The sequence below is a fragment of the Branchiostoma lanceolatum genome, chromosome 3 (genome assembly GCF_035083965.1).
Source record: "Branchiostoma lanceolatum isolate klBraLanc5 chromosome 3, klBraLanc5.hap2, whole genome shotgun sequence".
Taxonomy (NCBI): domain Eukaryota; kingdom Metazoa; phylum Chordata; class Leptocardii; order Amphioxiformes; family Branchiostomatidae; genus Branchiostoma; species Branchiostoma lanceolatum.
This window is the reverse complement of record NC_089724.1, coordinates 24,874,236-24,888,742: the sequence shown is the minus strand read 5'-3', so window position 1 is coordinate 24,888,742 and position 14,507 is coordinate 24,874,236. Positions and strand designations below refer to the sequence as shown.

The 14,507-nt window shown below is 39.1% G+C and overlaps 2 protein-coding genes across 2 annotated transcripts in view; one reads left to right on the top strand and one right to left on the bottom strand.

The window, feature by feature from the left end:
* LOC136431181 (cytoplasmic dynein 2 intermediate chain 2-like) overlaps positions 1-11,364 on the bottom strand; it is a 28,168-nt gene extending 16,804 nt beyond the window's left edge. The window contains exons 1-12 of the mRNA XM_066422463.1: positions 10,977-11,364; positions 7,434-7,518; positions 6,810-6,872; positions 5,373-5,454; positions 5,019-5,098; positions 4,644-4,736; positions 4,249-4,323; positions 3,848-3,914; positions 2,899-3,041; positions 2,656-2,735; positions 1,193-1,266; positions 533-640 (exon numbers count right to left, since the gene is read on the bottom strand). Of these exons, the coding sequence (XP_066278560.1) occupies positions 533-640; positions 1,193-1,266; positions 2,656-2,735; positions 2,899-3,041; positions 3,848-3,914; positions 4,249-4,323; positions 4,644-4,736; positions 5,019-5,098; positions 5,373-5,454; positions 6,810-6,872; positions 7,434-7,518; positions 10,977-11,035 (1,009 nt within the window). The 5' untranslated portion in view covers positions 11,036-11,364. The remainder of the gene's footprint in view (positions 1-532; positions 641-1,192; positions 1,267-2,655; positions 2,736-2,898; positions 3,042-3,847; positions 3,915-4,248; positions 4,324-4,643; positions 4,737-5,018; positions 5,099-5,372; positions 5,455-6,809; positions 6,873-7,433; positions 7,519-10,976) is intronic.
* Positions 11,365-11,672: 308 nt separating this feature from the next.
* LOC136431180 (ubiquitin-conjugating enzyme E2-17 kDa) lies at positions 11,673-14,020 on the top strand. The gene is made up of 2 exons (XM_066422462.1): positions 11,673-12,084; positions 13,513-14,020. Exons 1-2 carry the CDS (start codon positions 11,782-11,784, stop codon positions 13,651-13,653), a joined length of 444 nt encoding a protein of 147 aa, XP_066278559.1. The 5' UTR covers positions 11,673-11,781; the 3' UTR covers positions 13,654-14,020.
* Positions 14,021-14,507: the final 487 nt, after the last annotated feature.

Below are 14,507 nucleotides of genomic sequence, written 5' to 3'. Positions count from 1 at the left end.
GTACAAAATGTGAGAGTCTAGAAGCACTAGTCCAAACCCAAATGCTCAGTCCAAATTTAATCTGCTCACTGTTATTAACATTCATCTGAAATAACCTAGAAGAAATTTATCTGGCTAGCGCATCCGAAACTTCTCAACTTACTTTCCGCAGGGCCTGAATTTACTCTCCTACAGTTTAACTGCAGTCAAACCTGTACAAGTGACCACCTCTACATAAGGACGACCTGGCCAATGTGACCACTTTTGGTTGTCCATCAAATGATTTCTCCCATTGACACAATACCATGGTTCACCCTTAGTAATAGCCTCCAGCTAGTTGGGCACTCCTGGCAAACATGCCAAACAGATAAATAAATATATGAACACAAGACCATATTTTATCTATCCCCTCTCGGAGTGGTCTTCTTGGGCAAGTTTGACTGCATACACTTTTAGCTATTTCTAAAACTATTTCTTGACCATGATTTAATAGAAAACCCTTAGGTCTTCCTCCATAGCAACAGTGTCACTAGTTCTAATATCTCAGACCTACTTGCAGCCAAACGATCGGATGAGTTCATGGAACACTTGAAGACACCGCCTCCTTCTGACCCTACCACAAACAGTGTCTTGTCTTCATGGGTGTACGAAATAGCCGTCACTGGAAAGCAAAGACATATAACAGGGGTTAAAGGAATCCAAACAACAAACAAACAGAACTCATCATAATAATAATATCAATGATAATAATACTGTCACATACTGGCAAACGTTAAGCTACATGTATATCAAATGTTCTGCTGCAGTACCATAGCAAACTGTTAGGAGGACATGTCTTTTGTTTTGCAATTACTTACTTACTCACATACCAAATATTGAAAAGATCCAGCCAAAATTTCTGAAAGTAGTGTACATATAGGTGTATGTTGTACACATAGGTGTATGTAGGATACATATAGGTGTATTTAGTCCACGCAGCCTACATATAGGTGTATGTAGTCTACATATAGGTGTATGTTGTCTACATATAGGTGTATGTAGTCTACATACAAGTATATGTAATCTATATACATCGTATGTAGATTTTTTTTGTTTTAGTTGGGAATGTATTCCACATACAAATAAACAAACAACCAGACATACATACAAATGGTTAACCAAAACATAACCTTCTTGGCAGGCTAAGGTAATAATGGAACAAGGCAAGCTTTACCTCCCATCTCTGCATCAGGTCTCAGCCTCCCCTTCCTCATACTTCTGGGCATGCTTTCAGCTAACAACAGGAACCTGAAAATATAAACATGATTATTTGATTCTTGTTTACTCAAAAGGATTGTTAAAAAAACTGGAATGCAATAAACCACAAAGATGACTAAAAGGTAAATGCAAAAGAAACTGCATGTAAAACATTGTGATTCAATACATTTTTTTATAAGGCCACACCAATTTAATTTCTTGGTTAACGGAATCTTTAAAAAAATGCTACATTGGAAAATCAACATGAAAACAGAATCTCAGAGGATAGTTTGTACTTTGGTGCACACAGTTTCAGGGAGTCAACAGGACCAGGTGCAAGTTTTTACACCAGCCTTCTGTTTCAATGATGTCCTCATGCTAAAATTTTACCAAAAAAATCTGTTAACCAAGAAATTAAATTGGTGTGGCCTAATTTTGTGAAAATACATTTTACGATATGGAATACTGTGTGACAACCTTTCAATATGTTACAGTACATACAATCATGTACTGATCAGGCTCAAGAATTGTAGTTTGTACAGAGGGGCTTTTTCAACCCCAGATATAATAAACATCAATTAAAATATAATTTCAGCAGAAAGCATCACAAGATGCCATGTGGGTGAGGGAATCCCAGCAGTGGACATGTTACATGTCATTGTCAATCCCCTTGGTAATAATCAAAGTGCGCATGTGAGGGAGTTTGGGCCAGTACATTTAAGGTATGAATAATTGACATGGCTTCACTGATGAGCATACAGATTAATGGTGCAAGATTCTGGGTCCCTTAGGATCCCCATTCATTCACCTCAATTAGGTTCTAGAAAGCAGCTACACTTCATGATGCAATTAATCTGCAATTTACATGTTGAAACGCATTTGTAATAAGGATGAAATTCAGGTTGTAAATGTGTTGCCCGCGAGTTCCTTACCGAATAAAATCATCATCATCTGATCTAAAGCTGCCAGTTTCTAGGTTCAGCTTTGCTGTGAACTTGGTAAAGTCACTTTACACATATTTATTTTCTTGACTCATGAAAACAAATACCTTGCTTCAGTCAATTATAAGGACGTCCCTTGGGTACCAACTGAAACATCCTTCCTCTTTCTATCACAAAACTAAGTCCCAGCCAAAATAAAAGAATTATATCTAACATACGGAGTAATTAAAGAAATGTACATACATATATACTGTAATTCTTGATTTGTTAACTGTACTTAAATTAGCTGATTTAAGGGTCACTTAAGTCAACAGCTAAAATTTTATCATCGCAAATATTTGATCACTAATATTTGAGACAGTAATGTTTGTTCCCACAGTTGAAATTAAATGCCGTGACCTACTCCATTTTTCCTTAAATGCTATATTTTCCTGCCGCTATATTAAAGTGATTTACAGTATGCACAGTCCATTTGTAGCGAGTGGCATATAAAACTCACCCATCCAATAGTTTGATTTCCTTTGACTGCGGGGAAGCCTGCCACACCAAGATCTTTCCATCTCCACTTATACTGACAAGCTAAGGAAGATAAAATAAAATAACAGTAATTGTTGTTGGACAGTTTGTCAAACATTACATTCTGCTTTTCATTGAACTTCAATCTAGTTCAATCTCATATTTCTGTCTTTGTCTAATCTTTTCAATAGAATTACAAAATTTAGCAAGTGTACTGTAAGTTCACCTTGTACTTGTTTTTGCCTTTGCCCTCCGGGTCAAGGACCCAGATGACCCTTGACACAGGATCCCTGTGAGAGTCATCTTCTATGCCTGATGATGTCAGCAGGGGGGTGTCAGGTTGACTCAGGTCCCACAGCTGTACCTCACCTGATGAGGGAAGGTATGGGGTCCTTTTCAGTACTATAGACAGCAACTGGATGGTGTATTTACATCTACCGTAAATCTATTTACTTTTGTGGTTTTATTTTGCGTAATGAGGAAAGATTACAAGGTTTTCGCAATGTTCTAAAATAGCGGTTGAAGTAATTCTCTAACAAAGGAGACATTGTTGCGGTGTTGTGAATTTGTGATGGGGAGGTCACTGGTAAAACTGCAAAACTACAACCATTGTGAAATTTTTCAGATACATACTTTTCCATTATTTTGATTGTGTGTCTGTCTGTCTATATTTCTGCACTGTATCTTCTGTATGATTTGCAAGGCAATGACTTCTTGAAGGGGTGAAGTCTGCCATCTCTGATTGCCTTCTTATAGCTCAAATACTGCATTCATACCAGGATTTGAGAATCTTGATAGGATTGATTTCGACTTGCAAATCCTAGTATGAACAGTCCGAATCCAGCTCCGAGAGGGGGTCGATTTTGTGCCTGGGTGATTCCAGATTCATGAATCCTGCTATGAACAGGGTCTAAGACTTCATGCTAGGATTCACAAATCGAGATTCTTCCAAGGATGGGATTGATCTCAATTGGAGAATTCTGGTGTGAGTGGTGTGAATCTAGCAACCAGCTCCGAGAGGGGGATATTGTGAGGTGGATTTGACAGATCTGTGCTTTGGTGAATCCTGATATGCGAATCCTGGTATAAACAAGTGTTCAAGGGTTATCACGGCAGACTATCAAACAGAGTATAGATATGCAAATACTAACAGACCAACTGGGTGAGCACCTTACCATTGAACGTTCCCCCTGCAATGAACGCTGGTATCTCTGGGTGGAACGCAACGCACATCAGACAGCTCTACAACAGTAACATGCAGGAAAACATGTTATTAGATATCAAGAAACAGATGTGCGTATTTCCAGATTCCTACCTCCAGGAAATACACTCATGATTGTTGTTAAAGAAAGCAACCAAAACTTAAGTACAGAAATGAAACAATTATAGAGCAAAATTGTAAGACTGGTGCTGTCCTTGGTACTGAAAATGACAGTGTTGTTTGACATCTCCCATCCAATTGAACATGATGATCTACTATACCGACATTCCATAAATGATCTAGTATAGCATGTAAGTCATAGGGCTGCATTATGATATATAGATGGGATGTGTATCTACAAAGTACAATACTTACAGAAACATCCACAGCAACATCTGCCTTTTTGGGGTTGATATTTTTTCTGTCAACATTCCAGGTACAGAGAAGGGACTGGAATAAAGAATGAACAAAAATCACCAAACTGAGTTTGATCAAAAAGAATAGTTGTCATCATAAGAATATATGATCCTAACCTTACAACAATTCTTCTGTATTTTTTTTCAATTTCAGTATTCTTGAGTTTGAAGTTTTCAAATCACATTGAGAACATATGAGTTACTATAGTACTATTGTTTCAAATGTGACCTCCAAGGTATTGCATTTAACTCTTGGTTTCCACTGTGCTACTACATATAAATCAAAGTGACATGAACTAAAGCGAATCTACAGTACATAGTTTGGCCTTAGCGAGGAATCCTGAGGAGTCTTACTTTGTGTGTGCACCAGTCCTCGTGGTCAAACCTGCCGTAGGACACGGCCACTGTGGAGCCGGTGGAGTTCCAGGATAGACCCGTAACATTCAGCTGGGGAAAATACACACAACACCACAATCAGGGATGACAGACTTCACCCCTTTATCCAAACTGCTTTGCAACCCTTCCAGTCCAACACACAAAATAGCAGCAATGAGGATGTAAGGCAATGTTGCTTACAGTATTGTCTGTGGTAGTTGCAAAAATACAAACATACACATACACACATAAAAAAATATACATACACATATACACATACATAATGACAAACACACACATCAATATTCACACACACACAATTTACACATACACAAACACACACGATATACTTACTCCAGGCTCTAAGTCTGCATGACTCAATGTGTGGACACAGGTCACTGTTTTGGTCTCTTCATGCCAGTTTACATCATAACCTGAAATACAAAATAAATAAAGTTAACATACTATTAGCAGTACAGGCAATATTTCACCAATACTGGTTTAAGAAATTTGACAATCACATGTACAAACAAATTGCTGATATTCCAACATTGGTCCATTTTTTGACAATACGTAACCAATTCCAGTATTTCAATTTGACAAACTGGATTGACCATTTCCTGACAATCATCATGAATTCCCTTTTTTTTTCTTCAAAATCTGACCATTTCCTGACAGTTGAATATGTTTGTTGATATGAACACTTACCATCAAATGCATGGCTGTGTAAGTTCTTCTCCAGCTGAGTATGGAGCATAGGCTCAACTTTCTCCAGAAAATCTCTAAGTTCCTGCAATAACAAACATTTATCAATGTGTTACTAGGCATTCACATCCCTACAAATGTAATCCATCAAAACATTGCATATCACACTCAAACACACACAACACACACGTTGCACATATGGCACATACTTAACACATGCTCTGCAGTGGAAAAAAAAGGTTGCAACTTGCAAGATCAGTGAAATAGATTTCATCATGATCAGAAATACCAAGGAGGTTTTGAAAATACACACTAGCAAGCATACAAATAAAAGAACTGCAAATTTAACTTTTTTTTGCATGGAAGCTGCTGAAAAAAGGACTTGCATTGTGCAAATTGATTGTGATTGACCGTGAAAATTGCATATCATAGAATTTCAGGGCTCGAAATATGTATACTTTAGTCTGCGTACCTTTACTGGTACAGGTGAAATTTGGCATCATCTGCATTAGACAGATAGAATTTTACCTGCACCACTGGTTTTCTTTCCTGTCTATCAAAAGAATAGTGTTCCAAAGATAGTGCTGGAAGTACCTTGTAGCCTTCTGTGAAAAATTCAAGACGTTTTGGGCAAAATCACAGGCCACATGTGGCTACTGTGGCAAATTTATCATGGACTAGCGGGATCATAAAAATTACCTGCACAACTTCAATTTTATCACATAAACCTGCAAAATGCAGGTAGTCTTTCCAGCCCTAAAGTTAGTGATTTGTTTTATCAGCTGAATGCAGCAAGCTGAAAGCGCACCATGTCATAAAAATGCATTCACCTGATACTCCTGGAATATGGGAGTTGCATTGATATGTTAGGATGGCATTAGTGATGGTCAGAGTCATGGAAAAAAACAAGGACAGATACAAAACAGAAAGGGAGTGACACCAAAGAAATATGTAGCTTCACTGAAATTAAAGTTCTGCAACAAAATATCATTATGATACAATCAATATGAACTATACATTTTTCACCATTACTATCCGTTCCCTTTCTGCTGACAAAGTGATAATCTTAATAATAAAAACAACTATAAAAGGAAAATATTCCAATAAAGAAGGACACTAAATCAAAAAGACAGTGAAAGTACAGAACAAGGAAACCATTAACCATTAGCAATGATACTATAGATCGTGTTGATATCAAATCTTTCTCATGTGTAACATAAAGAACATGGGTGAGGGCGTGAGGCTGGCCAAAGGAGTCTAGTTGCTTTTCAGATAAGACTTAAATCAGAAGGCAGATAGATTGCTAGATTAGGCTGGCTACGAAGATTATAGGAAATACAGTTACTGTTTGTTATAAAATGTGATTCTTTTAGCAGTCTCAAATAATCTCATCAGTTATAGCTTAATAGTTTAAACACTATGAAAACAATTAATACTCACTTGTGACTTATCGTTGACAAAGCGATATGGTGTTGCTTTCTCATAGATCTCATCGGTCTGGACCTAACAGTTGAGAAAGAGACTTTTAGGCATTAACTACTGTAAAGATGCATCAATAAAACATAACCCCATAGTAGGTAATGCTAACAGTATTTGTTTGCCATAATGCACAGAAAAGATGCATATGCAGTCAGTTTCCTTATAAGTTAGTATTGGGTCAAATGCTACCTGCCTTTAGCTAGTTGGACTTATAATTAGTTAAGTTGAAACTCATTCCACACCTTTCAATGTATAGGGTAGTGCCCATCTTTCTACAGCCCTTGGGCCACACAATAATGAGAAACAGTAAAGCCATGGGAGTTGAACATATACCACAGAACTCCCATGGCCATACTCTTTCTCATCATTACTGAGTACTTGAAGCTGAGAAAGCTACACATGAACAATTTTTAAAGTCTTTGGTACAACCTGGATGGGGTTTGAACTCACTAAGTACTGCCCAAATGCAAAGGGAACAACTTGTAGGCTATTGTACAAGTACATATAAAAATTAGTCATTGTGACACATATGGTTTGAAGTTCAGCAAGAATTACATATGAACTTCACTTGCAACACATACTCACCTCTATTTCGTGCCTGTCGACACTCTGAGCCGCCACGTCATTAGTGATGATCTCACTGGTCTGGGTGCTGCTGTCACGAACACGTCTGACAACGATAGCGAGAATAAAACATGAAGTTTGCTGATACAAAATGTCAGTTGTTGTTTCTTAGAGCTGAGTCTAATTGCCATACCAGACGCCATGACTTAAACATTTTTCCACAGTGTACATGATATATATTTAAGCATGTCTACAGATGACTGGACTTCATGACAGTCAGCCAAATGATGCCTACTCTCACCTCTCAAATAGAAGTACCCCCTGGAATAGAAGTACCCCCCGGACAAATCTTCAAAATCTAATATAAGTACCCCCTGAAATAAAAGTACCCCCCGGAAAATTTCAAAATTGACAGTCGAGGTAAACTGCGTCCATACAACTGTCCGAGGGAAATAAGATTAAGCAGGTACAGGGTTGCATCTATTCAATTATGCCTGAGGACCATACATGTACCTATCAAGTATAAAAATATTGAACATAAAAACTGTACATATAGCTGCGAATTGTTCAAATCATGATGATCTCCCTCGCCACTTCGCAAAATATGATAATAATTTTCAAAATTGGGCATAGGTTCCCCGCTATGACCCCTATTAAACCGGGGGCCAACGGTGCTTTCAAATTCAACAATTGAAAATGTATACATGATACATGTATTTTCTACTTGGAACTTGAAGCAAGTGATCAAGGAAAATTGTTGTACATGGATATTATTATCATTTTAATATTATTTAATACTGATATATAATCAAAATCATCAATTGTACCTAATCATATTTTCTAAAGACATTACCCCCCCAAATAACAAATATGAACACCAAAAAAGGGTTATATCCATAAACTTTTGCTCCATAGCGTCGGGAACAAAGTTTTTGTGAGACGCTCGGATTTCGAGTTCCCGCGCGGTTGGGCCCACAATACTGAACAGAGCCCGGCTGTAAAAGTAGCACAGCGTTTACACCGCACATACTACTAAGAAGTTACCGATTACATGTTAACAATAGAAACCACACTTTACCGCTAAATTTGGAAATTCTTACGGTTATCTTAAGATATAAACCTTCCTAAAATTCTATGTCTATCGTTGCCCCAAAATGTAATATTTTCCACGCATTTACGGTATCATTTTAAAGAAGGTTATACGCACTAAGCTGCTAGTTTTACTATCACCACGCCTGGTGGTGCCGCCGCCATGTTTCGATGGCGAAACATGCTGTTGTTTACCAACAAATTTCTGCCTTTCTGAGATTTTGCGGCCTCAAAACACATATCACAAGGGAAGTAAAGCAAATATACAGATGTAACCGGCTCCTTACTGGGCGCCCAGTACGGAAACCGTGGAGAAAATGCCGCCGATACTCGGCCCCCAGTACGGAAGGAAGTTCCGTACAAGAATTCCAGTACGGAACGGCTTTATTCCAGTACCGAAGCTTCGTCAGCACTGGACGTCCAGAACTGAATTTGTTTCGGTACTCGGGTTCCAGAGCTGAACGCCTCTCGGTACTCGGGTTCCAGTACGGATTGGCGTTCCAGCTAGGTCAAAGATCATTCGGTACTTGTTACCCAGTGCGGAGGTCATTCAGCACTGGATAACCTAGTGCCGATTTACGGATGTAACGGGTTCCGTACTGGATTTACCAGTAAATAGTGACTCTTTAGTACTGGAAGCCGAGACCTCAAATTATTTCGGAACTGGGCGTCCTGTACTCACGTTCTATACGGTACTGGGATGATCCATTGTTTGGACCGACTGGACAGTTTTGGATTTAGTTGTCTGTACATTTTAAATTATTTAATGCTTGTACGAGTACAATACTAACGTTTATTATTTAATACTTGTACGAGTACAATACTAACGTTTAGGTAGTACTGCTTTGTTCCTTGGTTATGGACATAGATTTTGGTAGGTATTTTAACAGTGTACGTTTTCTCCCGATAAAGGAACAAGCCACAAGGATATCATTGTCGTCGTTGAAACGTAACAGAATGTGATACTGTATTTTTTTCTTCATTCGAACGTTTTCCAAACAATAGCTTTGAAGTGGGGAAAAAAGCATCGAAGAGATGCAGCCCTGAAAATAACGTTAGACGCTCGTTAGATTCTCAGCGCTCGGTTTCCAGTCCTGACAGGAGGGTTCCCAGTACTGAAGCTGCCCAGTACAGGAAGTCCAGTACTGAGAAAGTCTCAGTACTGGAGCTCCTGTTCTGACGACCACTTCCGTACTGGTTGTCCAGTACTGACAAAGGAGGCAGTTACATTTGTATATTTGCGGAAGTAAAGTTATAATTGCTGTTTTTACGTGTAATATGTCTTCTGTGAACGAATTACTCTTCCGCCGCGCTGCCGATAGTGGTGATCGAATTCTTTCCTGTGCACTTTGACCACTCGACACGTTTTTTGATCAGCGTGCTTTAGTTTGCGACGTAAACAGAGACTGTCAAAGTTATTTATATGAAAATTGTATGTTATAATGTCAGTGTGGCGTCTCATTTCCCCCCAATAGCAACGTTAACTTTGTAACGTCATAGCGAGATTGACCCATATGTTATGAGTGCCGCAAGGATTTCACAAATGCCGGGTCATACTCATAGCGGCGGGGAAAATTATCAACGCCGCTCGGCCGGAAAATAGCGAATTACTAGCAAAAATACCGGGGAGAAAAACCTAAACTTTCGATTTTAGAGGGATCCCTGGTTAGCAAAGCCCCAATTTTTCAAAAAATAATAAACGTACCGTCTAAAATAAGAATGTAACGGGCGGATTTTGAGGCGAAAAAAATAAACGTACCGGTACGTTTATTTGAGAGGTGAGAGTAAGTAGACAGAGCGACCAAATCAAAACCAGATGACTAATTCTTTCAATTTATACAGAGTTGTAAGTGCCAGGCTGTTCAAGTTTGAAAGGTGCATCATTCATACTCATACTAGTAGTCGGATACTATTTCAGTACAGAAAGTCCAATCTAATTCTATGGAAATGAGTCATATATAACAAGTGCAATGTACTTGGTTTTGCACCTACCAGTATACAAGTATACTTTGTAGCATAACAAATTTCCTCCTGAGACTTAAGCAAGATTTGGACATATATGATATACATGATGATTAGGAGGGGTTGACTTGTGACCATAAATAGAAATTATCTATTTCCCAACTCTTAATTAAGTTATGAAGTTGAGGGTACAAATTACTTATGAATATGAGTCACTTGTCTTATGTTTGATATAACGTTACTTTTGTCTCTGACTTTCAAATTAATAAAGAGTCATCAACAACAAAGTACAAAAACAAATGAATGTCAGTATGTTGAAACTGCAGTTCTATCTATATGATGCCGGTAGTTATTCTAAAACATGTACAATGTATCAAAATTATGTCAAAGTTTTCAATGTTGACATTGACAACAATATTGCAAAGTCTCCAAAACACAAACTCTCTGCACTGCTTGATCCCTCCCTCCAAAAAACAATACCTTCACAGAGGTATTAAGAGCATAAATGAGCACCTTTCTTTCTTCCATGACGACTTGAACTCGATGACATCTAGGGTTTCGTCAGAAAACATTTCAAAGGGTTGCGCAGCTGCAAGAGGACCGCTAACACCTGTCCACCTGCTCTGCACGTGAATCTACCTCTGAGGTGCCTTCAAGAATGCAGCACCTGGAGCGAACCATTCAATCTCAGGGGAGTCTGAAATTTTCAGTTTTTTTGGTCTGCCTTGCACTTGCCATCATCGTGACGTAAAAGCAATCTATGAGTCAAAATATTTACTAAGTTTCTAACTTTAAGTTCCTCCCTGGGGGAAGTGAAACTTAGTCATGAAATTTCCCGTCGCATTCTTGGGTTCCGGTTTTGCCCGTGATGACGGTTTTACCCACCCTCACTATGACTCACCAATTTCCTAAAATAGGTCGATCTTCAGTAAGCACTATTTCACATTCAGCTACATCATCCATTTTTTAACATAGTAAGTCATTTTTCACGATTAAATCCATCTAAGATTCTTATTTTGGAACATTAAAGTATTTAAAAGTAATTTCAGTCCATATCTTAATATACATAGGCTAAAATTGGTGTATTGTTAATCATTTTTACTCACAAATTTACGCGAATCGTCGTGTAACGAATAATGTTTTATACTCTGCCCACTGCCAGGTCACCTGACAGGATCGCTGAGGGCTGCTGGGAGAACTGCCATTCCGTTTGAGGCGATAGAGAGGCGAAAAAAAGGTTGACATTCTGCCGAATTTTGTCGAATCTCTGAGCGGACTTGTGGTGTTTTAAAGCCGTGTTACACGCTCTTCTGACACAATGGCGTTGAAAAGAATCAAGAAGGAGCTACAGGACCTGGGACGGGACCCGCCAGCACAGTGCTCAGCCGGCCCGGTCGGGGATGATCTGTTCCACTGGCAAGCCACCATCATGGGGCCGCCGGACAGCCCGTACCAGGGAGGGGTTTTCTTCCTAACCATCCACTTCCCAACAGACTACCCATTCAAGCCGCCAAAAGTGGCCTTTACCACCCGAATCTATCATCCCAACATCAACTCCAACGGTTCTATCTGCCTGGATATCTTGCGTAGTCAGTGGTCTCCAGCCCTCACAATCTCCAAGGTGAACAACGGATTTTTTTCTAACCTCACCAAATTTTCATGTTCCTTCAGTCTACATGATTTCTCACAATTTCCTCCTTACATTTCGTCAGCAGATTTTGTAGCAGACATCCTATTGTCAATGATTTAATGTTTGCGTGTGGAATTTAAACGGTTTATACGGAACAAAAATGAACGACATTTAGAACGAACGGTATAAAAAAAAGCTGTCAGGCGTTGCGTTGCCAAGTGCGTGTGTTCATGCAAATTCTCGACTTGTTCGTGGTGCGATAATCCGATAAAACCCCACTCCAATCGTTCACTAGCTTGACGATCCTATGGCTAATTTCCCGATCGGACATTGTTTGGTTTAGTAGCTGAATAATTGTTGTACAATACAGTCGACCAGAGTATGTTTTGACGGATTTTACGTACGGCCATGTTAGGCTGAAACAAAGAAGGACAAAAGCCCCACTAGTGACGTAACAGGAAGTGCGAAGTTATATTTTGGCCCTAGTCTCCAACAGACTCCTTAGGATGCTGTATAGAAAATTACAGTAAATCTTGGAAAATTTAGTAGTGGTTTTGCTTTCGCTGTGATCTGACTTAGTCGTGGATTCATGTCACCACAAATGTGTATTCCCAATTACTATTGTACAACAGAATTGTTTCAACCACAAATTAAAAAAAGGGCCTTTTCTCTGGTGACACAAACACTTACAGTGAAAGTAAATTGATTTACAATAGCAGAAATTGGTCAAATTAGGCGAAGAATTTGCCAGTTTGTTCAAAAGGTGTATCTCTATCATCAGAGTCTATGTTGTTAGGCAAACTCCTCTCAGCAAATTATAATAGCACATTATCTCTCATTCTCAAGAATTCTCAATCACAGACCCCTAGACTCTGTTCCTGCCAGGATTTGGGAGGATTCATCCAAGCACGGTCATCATCATCATCATTGTTCATCCGGATTCACTCCGGTGGGATACAGTATTGATCCTGATTTACGAATTCTTGGATTAACCATCCGAAACCACCTCTAATGTGGAGGGGTGGTGTTGGTCTGGACATATCTAAATGCTAAATCCACCTCGGGATGGATACGGCAAATAGAATCGGATCTAACAGGTGCTACGGTTAATCCTGATTTGCAAATCCTTGTATCTGGATTAACACCAGTACTGGGCAACACCCCTTGGTGGGGGTCACACGCCCAGAAAGTGGTAGTGCGTTATCATTGCCAGTTCCTCAGGTGTTGCATGAACTTAGCCGGGTCAGGTATTCGGGTGGTAGTAGGAACCAGAGGTCTAAGTCTAACCATGTTTATGTTTTTTCTTAGGCAGTAATACTATAATAGTGGGCAACCTCAAGCCAACCGTACACACTGACACATTGACACATTTGGACTCTCTTTTGTTTATCTATTTTTTTTTTTTTGTCCCTCTTGCAGGTCCTGTTGTCCATCTGTTCCCTGCTATGCGACCCCAACCCAGACGACCCCCTCGTGCCGGAGATCGCGCGGATCTACAAGACGGACAAACCACGGTATAACGAACTCGCAAAGGAATGGACCAAGAAATACGCCATGTGACGCTGGCATCTTGTACTACAGGGAATAAAAACAAAAGAAAAGGGAGAGAGAGGAAGAAAAAAAAAGACACAAAATACCTGGCAGGGTGTGTGGAATCACATTATTGACTGAGAACTGAAGTCTTTATTTCATGATTAATCTCATGTAGGTGCAAAAATAAGATGTTTTCTTTTGTAGTAACATTTCCGATACAGTCTTCAACAAGTAAGGACTCACTCCTTGAGTTTGAGATAACTAGCATCAACTTCATTGCGTTCTTGATTGAATCGATGTGTATATTGACCTTGTTTTATATTAAGGGGGAACCAAACACTTAAATATGTAAGAATGAAGACTGTACTAACTTTCTTAGAGTCACGTTACTGTTGGACTGATGTCACTTACCTTTGTCAGAGAGGAAAAAAAAGCAAGCTGCGGTTTACACATACTTGCAACTGTAAAGGAGCATATGTAGAGATTTCAATTATGGTAAGTGTAAATGTGATATAGAAATGGTAGGAAAAGCTAGGCCAAAAAGTCCAAACCAGACTTCTGTTTGTGAGGTTCATGCCTGTGTACGTGCATCTCTCAGGGGAAGAATGGACCTTGACAACGGGAGTTTCCACCAGAAACTCTCTGTGTGTGAATAAAACATACCAACTATCTCAAGTTCACCAAGTTCATCTTGTACAACAAAGGACTTAAAGTACCAACACATGAGGACAGAGCAGCTGATACAATGTGTGTTTGAGTATATCACTTATAGAAAAGACAAAAGCTGTGCTAGAGGTTTTGTAACATGTAATGTCATACAATGAAGAACAATGCCCTCTTCTGCAAGTTATTCCCGATAATCAGCTTTTAGTAAAGGCTTT

What these genes read in the sequence shown, in the direction of transcription:
- LOC136431180 (XM_066422462.1), top strand. Translation starts at nt 11,782, where the DNA reads ATGGCGTTGAAAAGAATCAAGAAGGAGCTACAGGACCTGGGACGGGAC. An exon ending in CAGCCCTCACAATCTCCAAG is followed by an intron (nt 12,085 to 13,512) that starts GTGAACAACGGA and finishes TCCCTCTTGCAG; the next exon opens with GTCCTGTTGTCCATCTGTTC.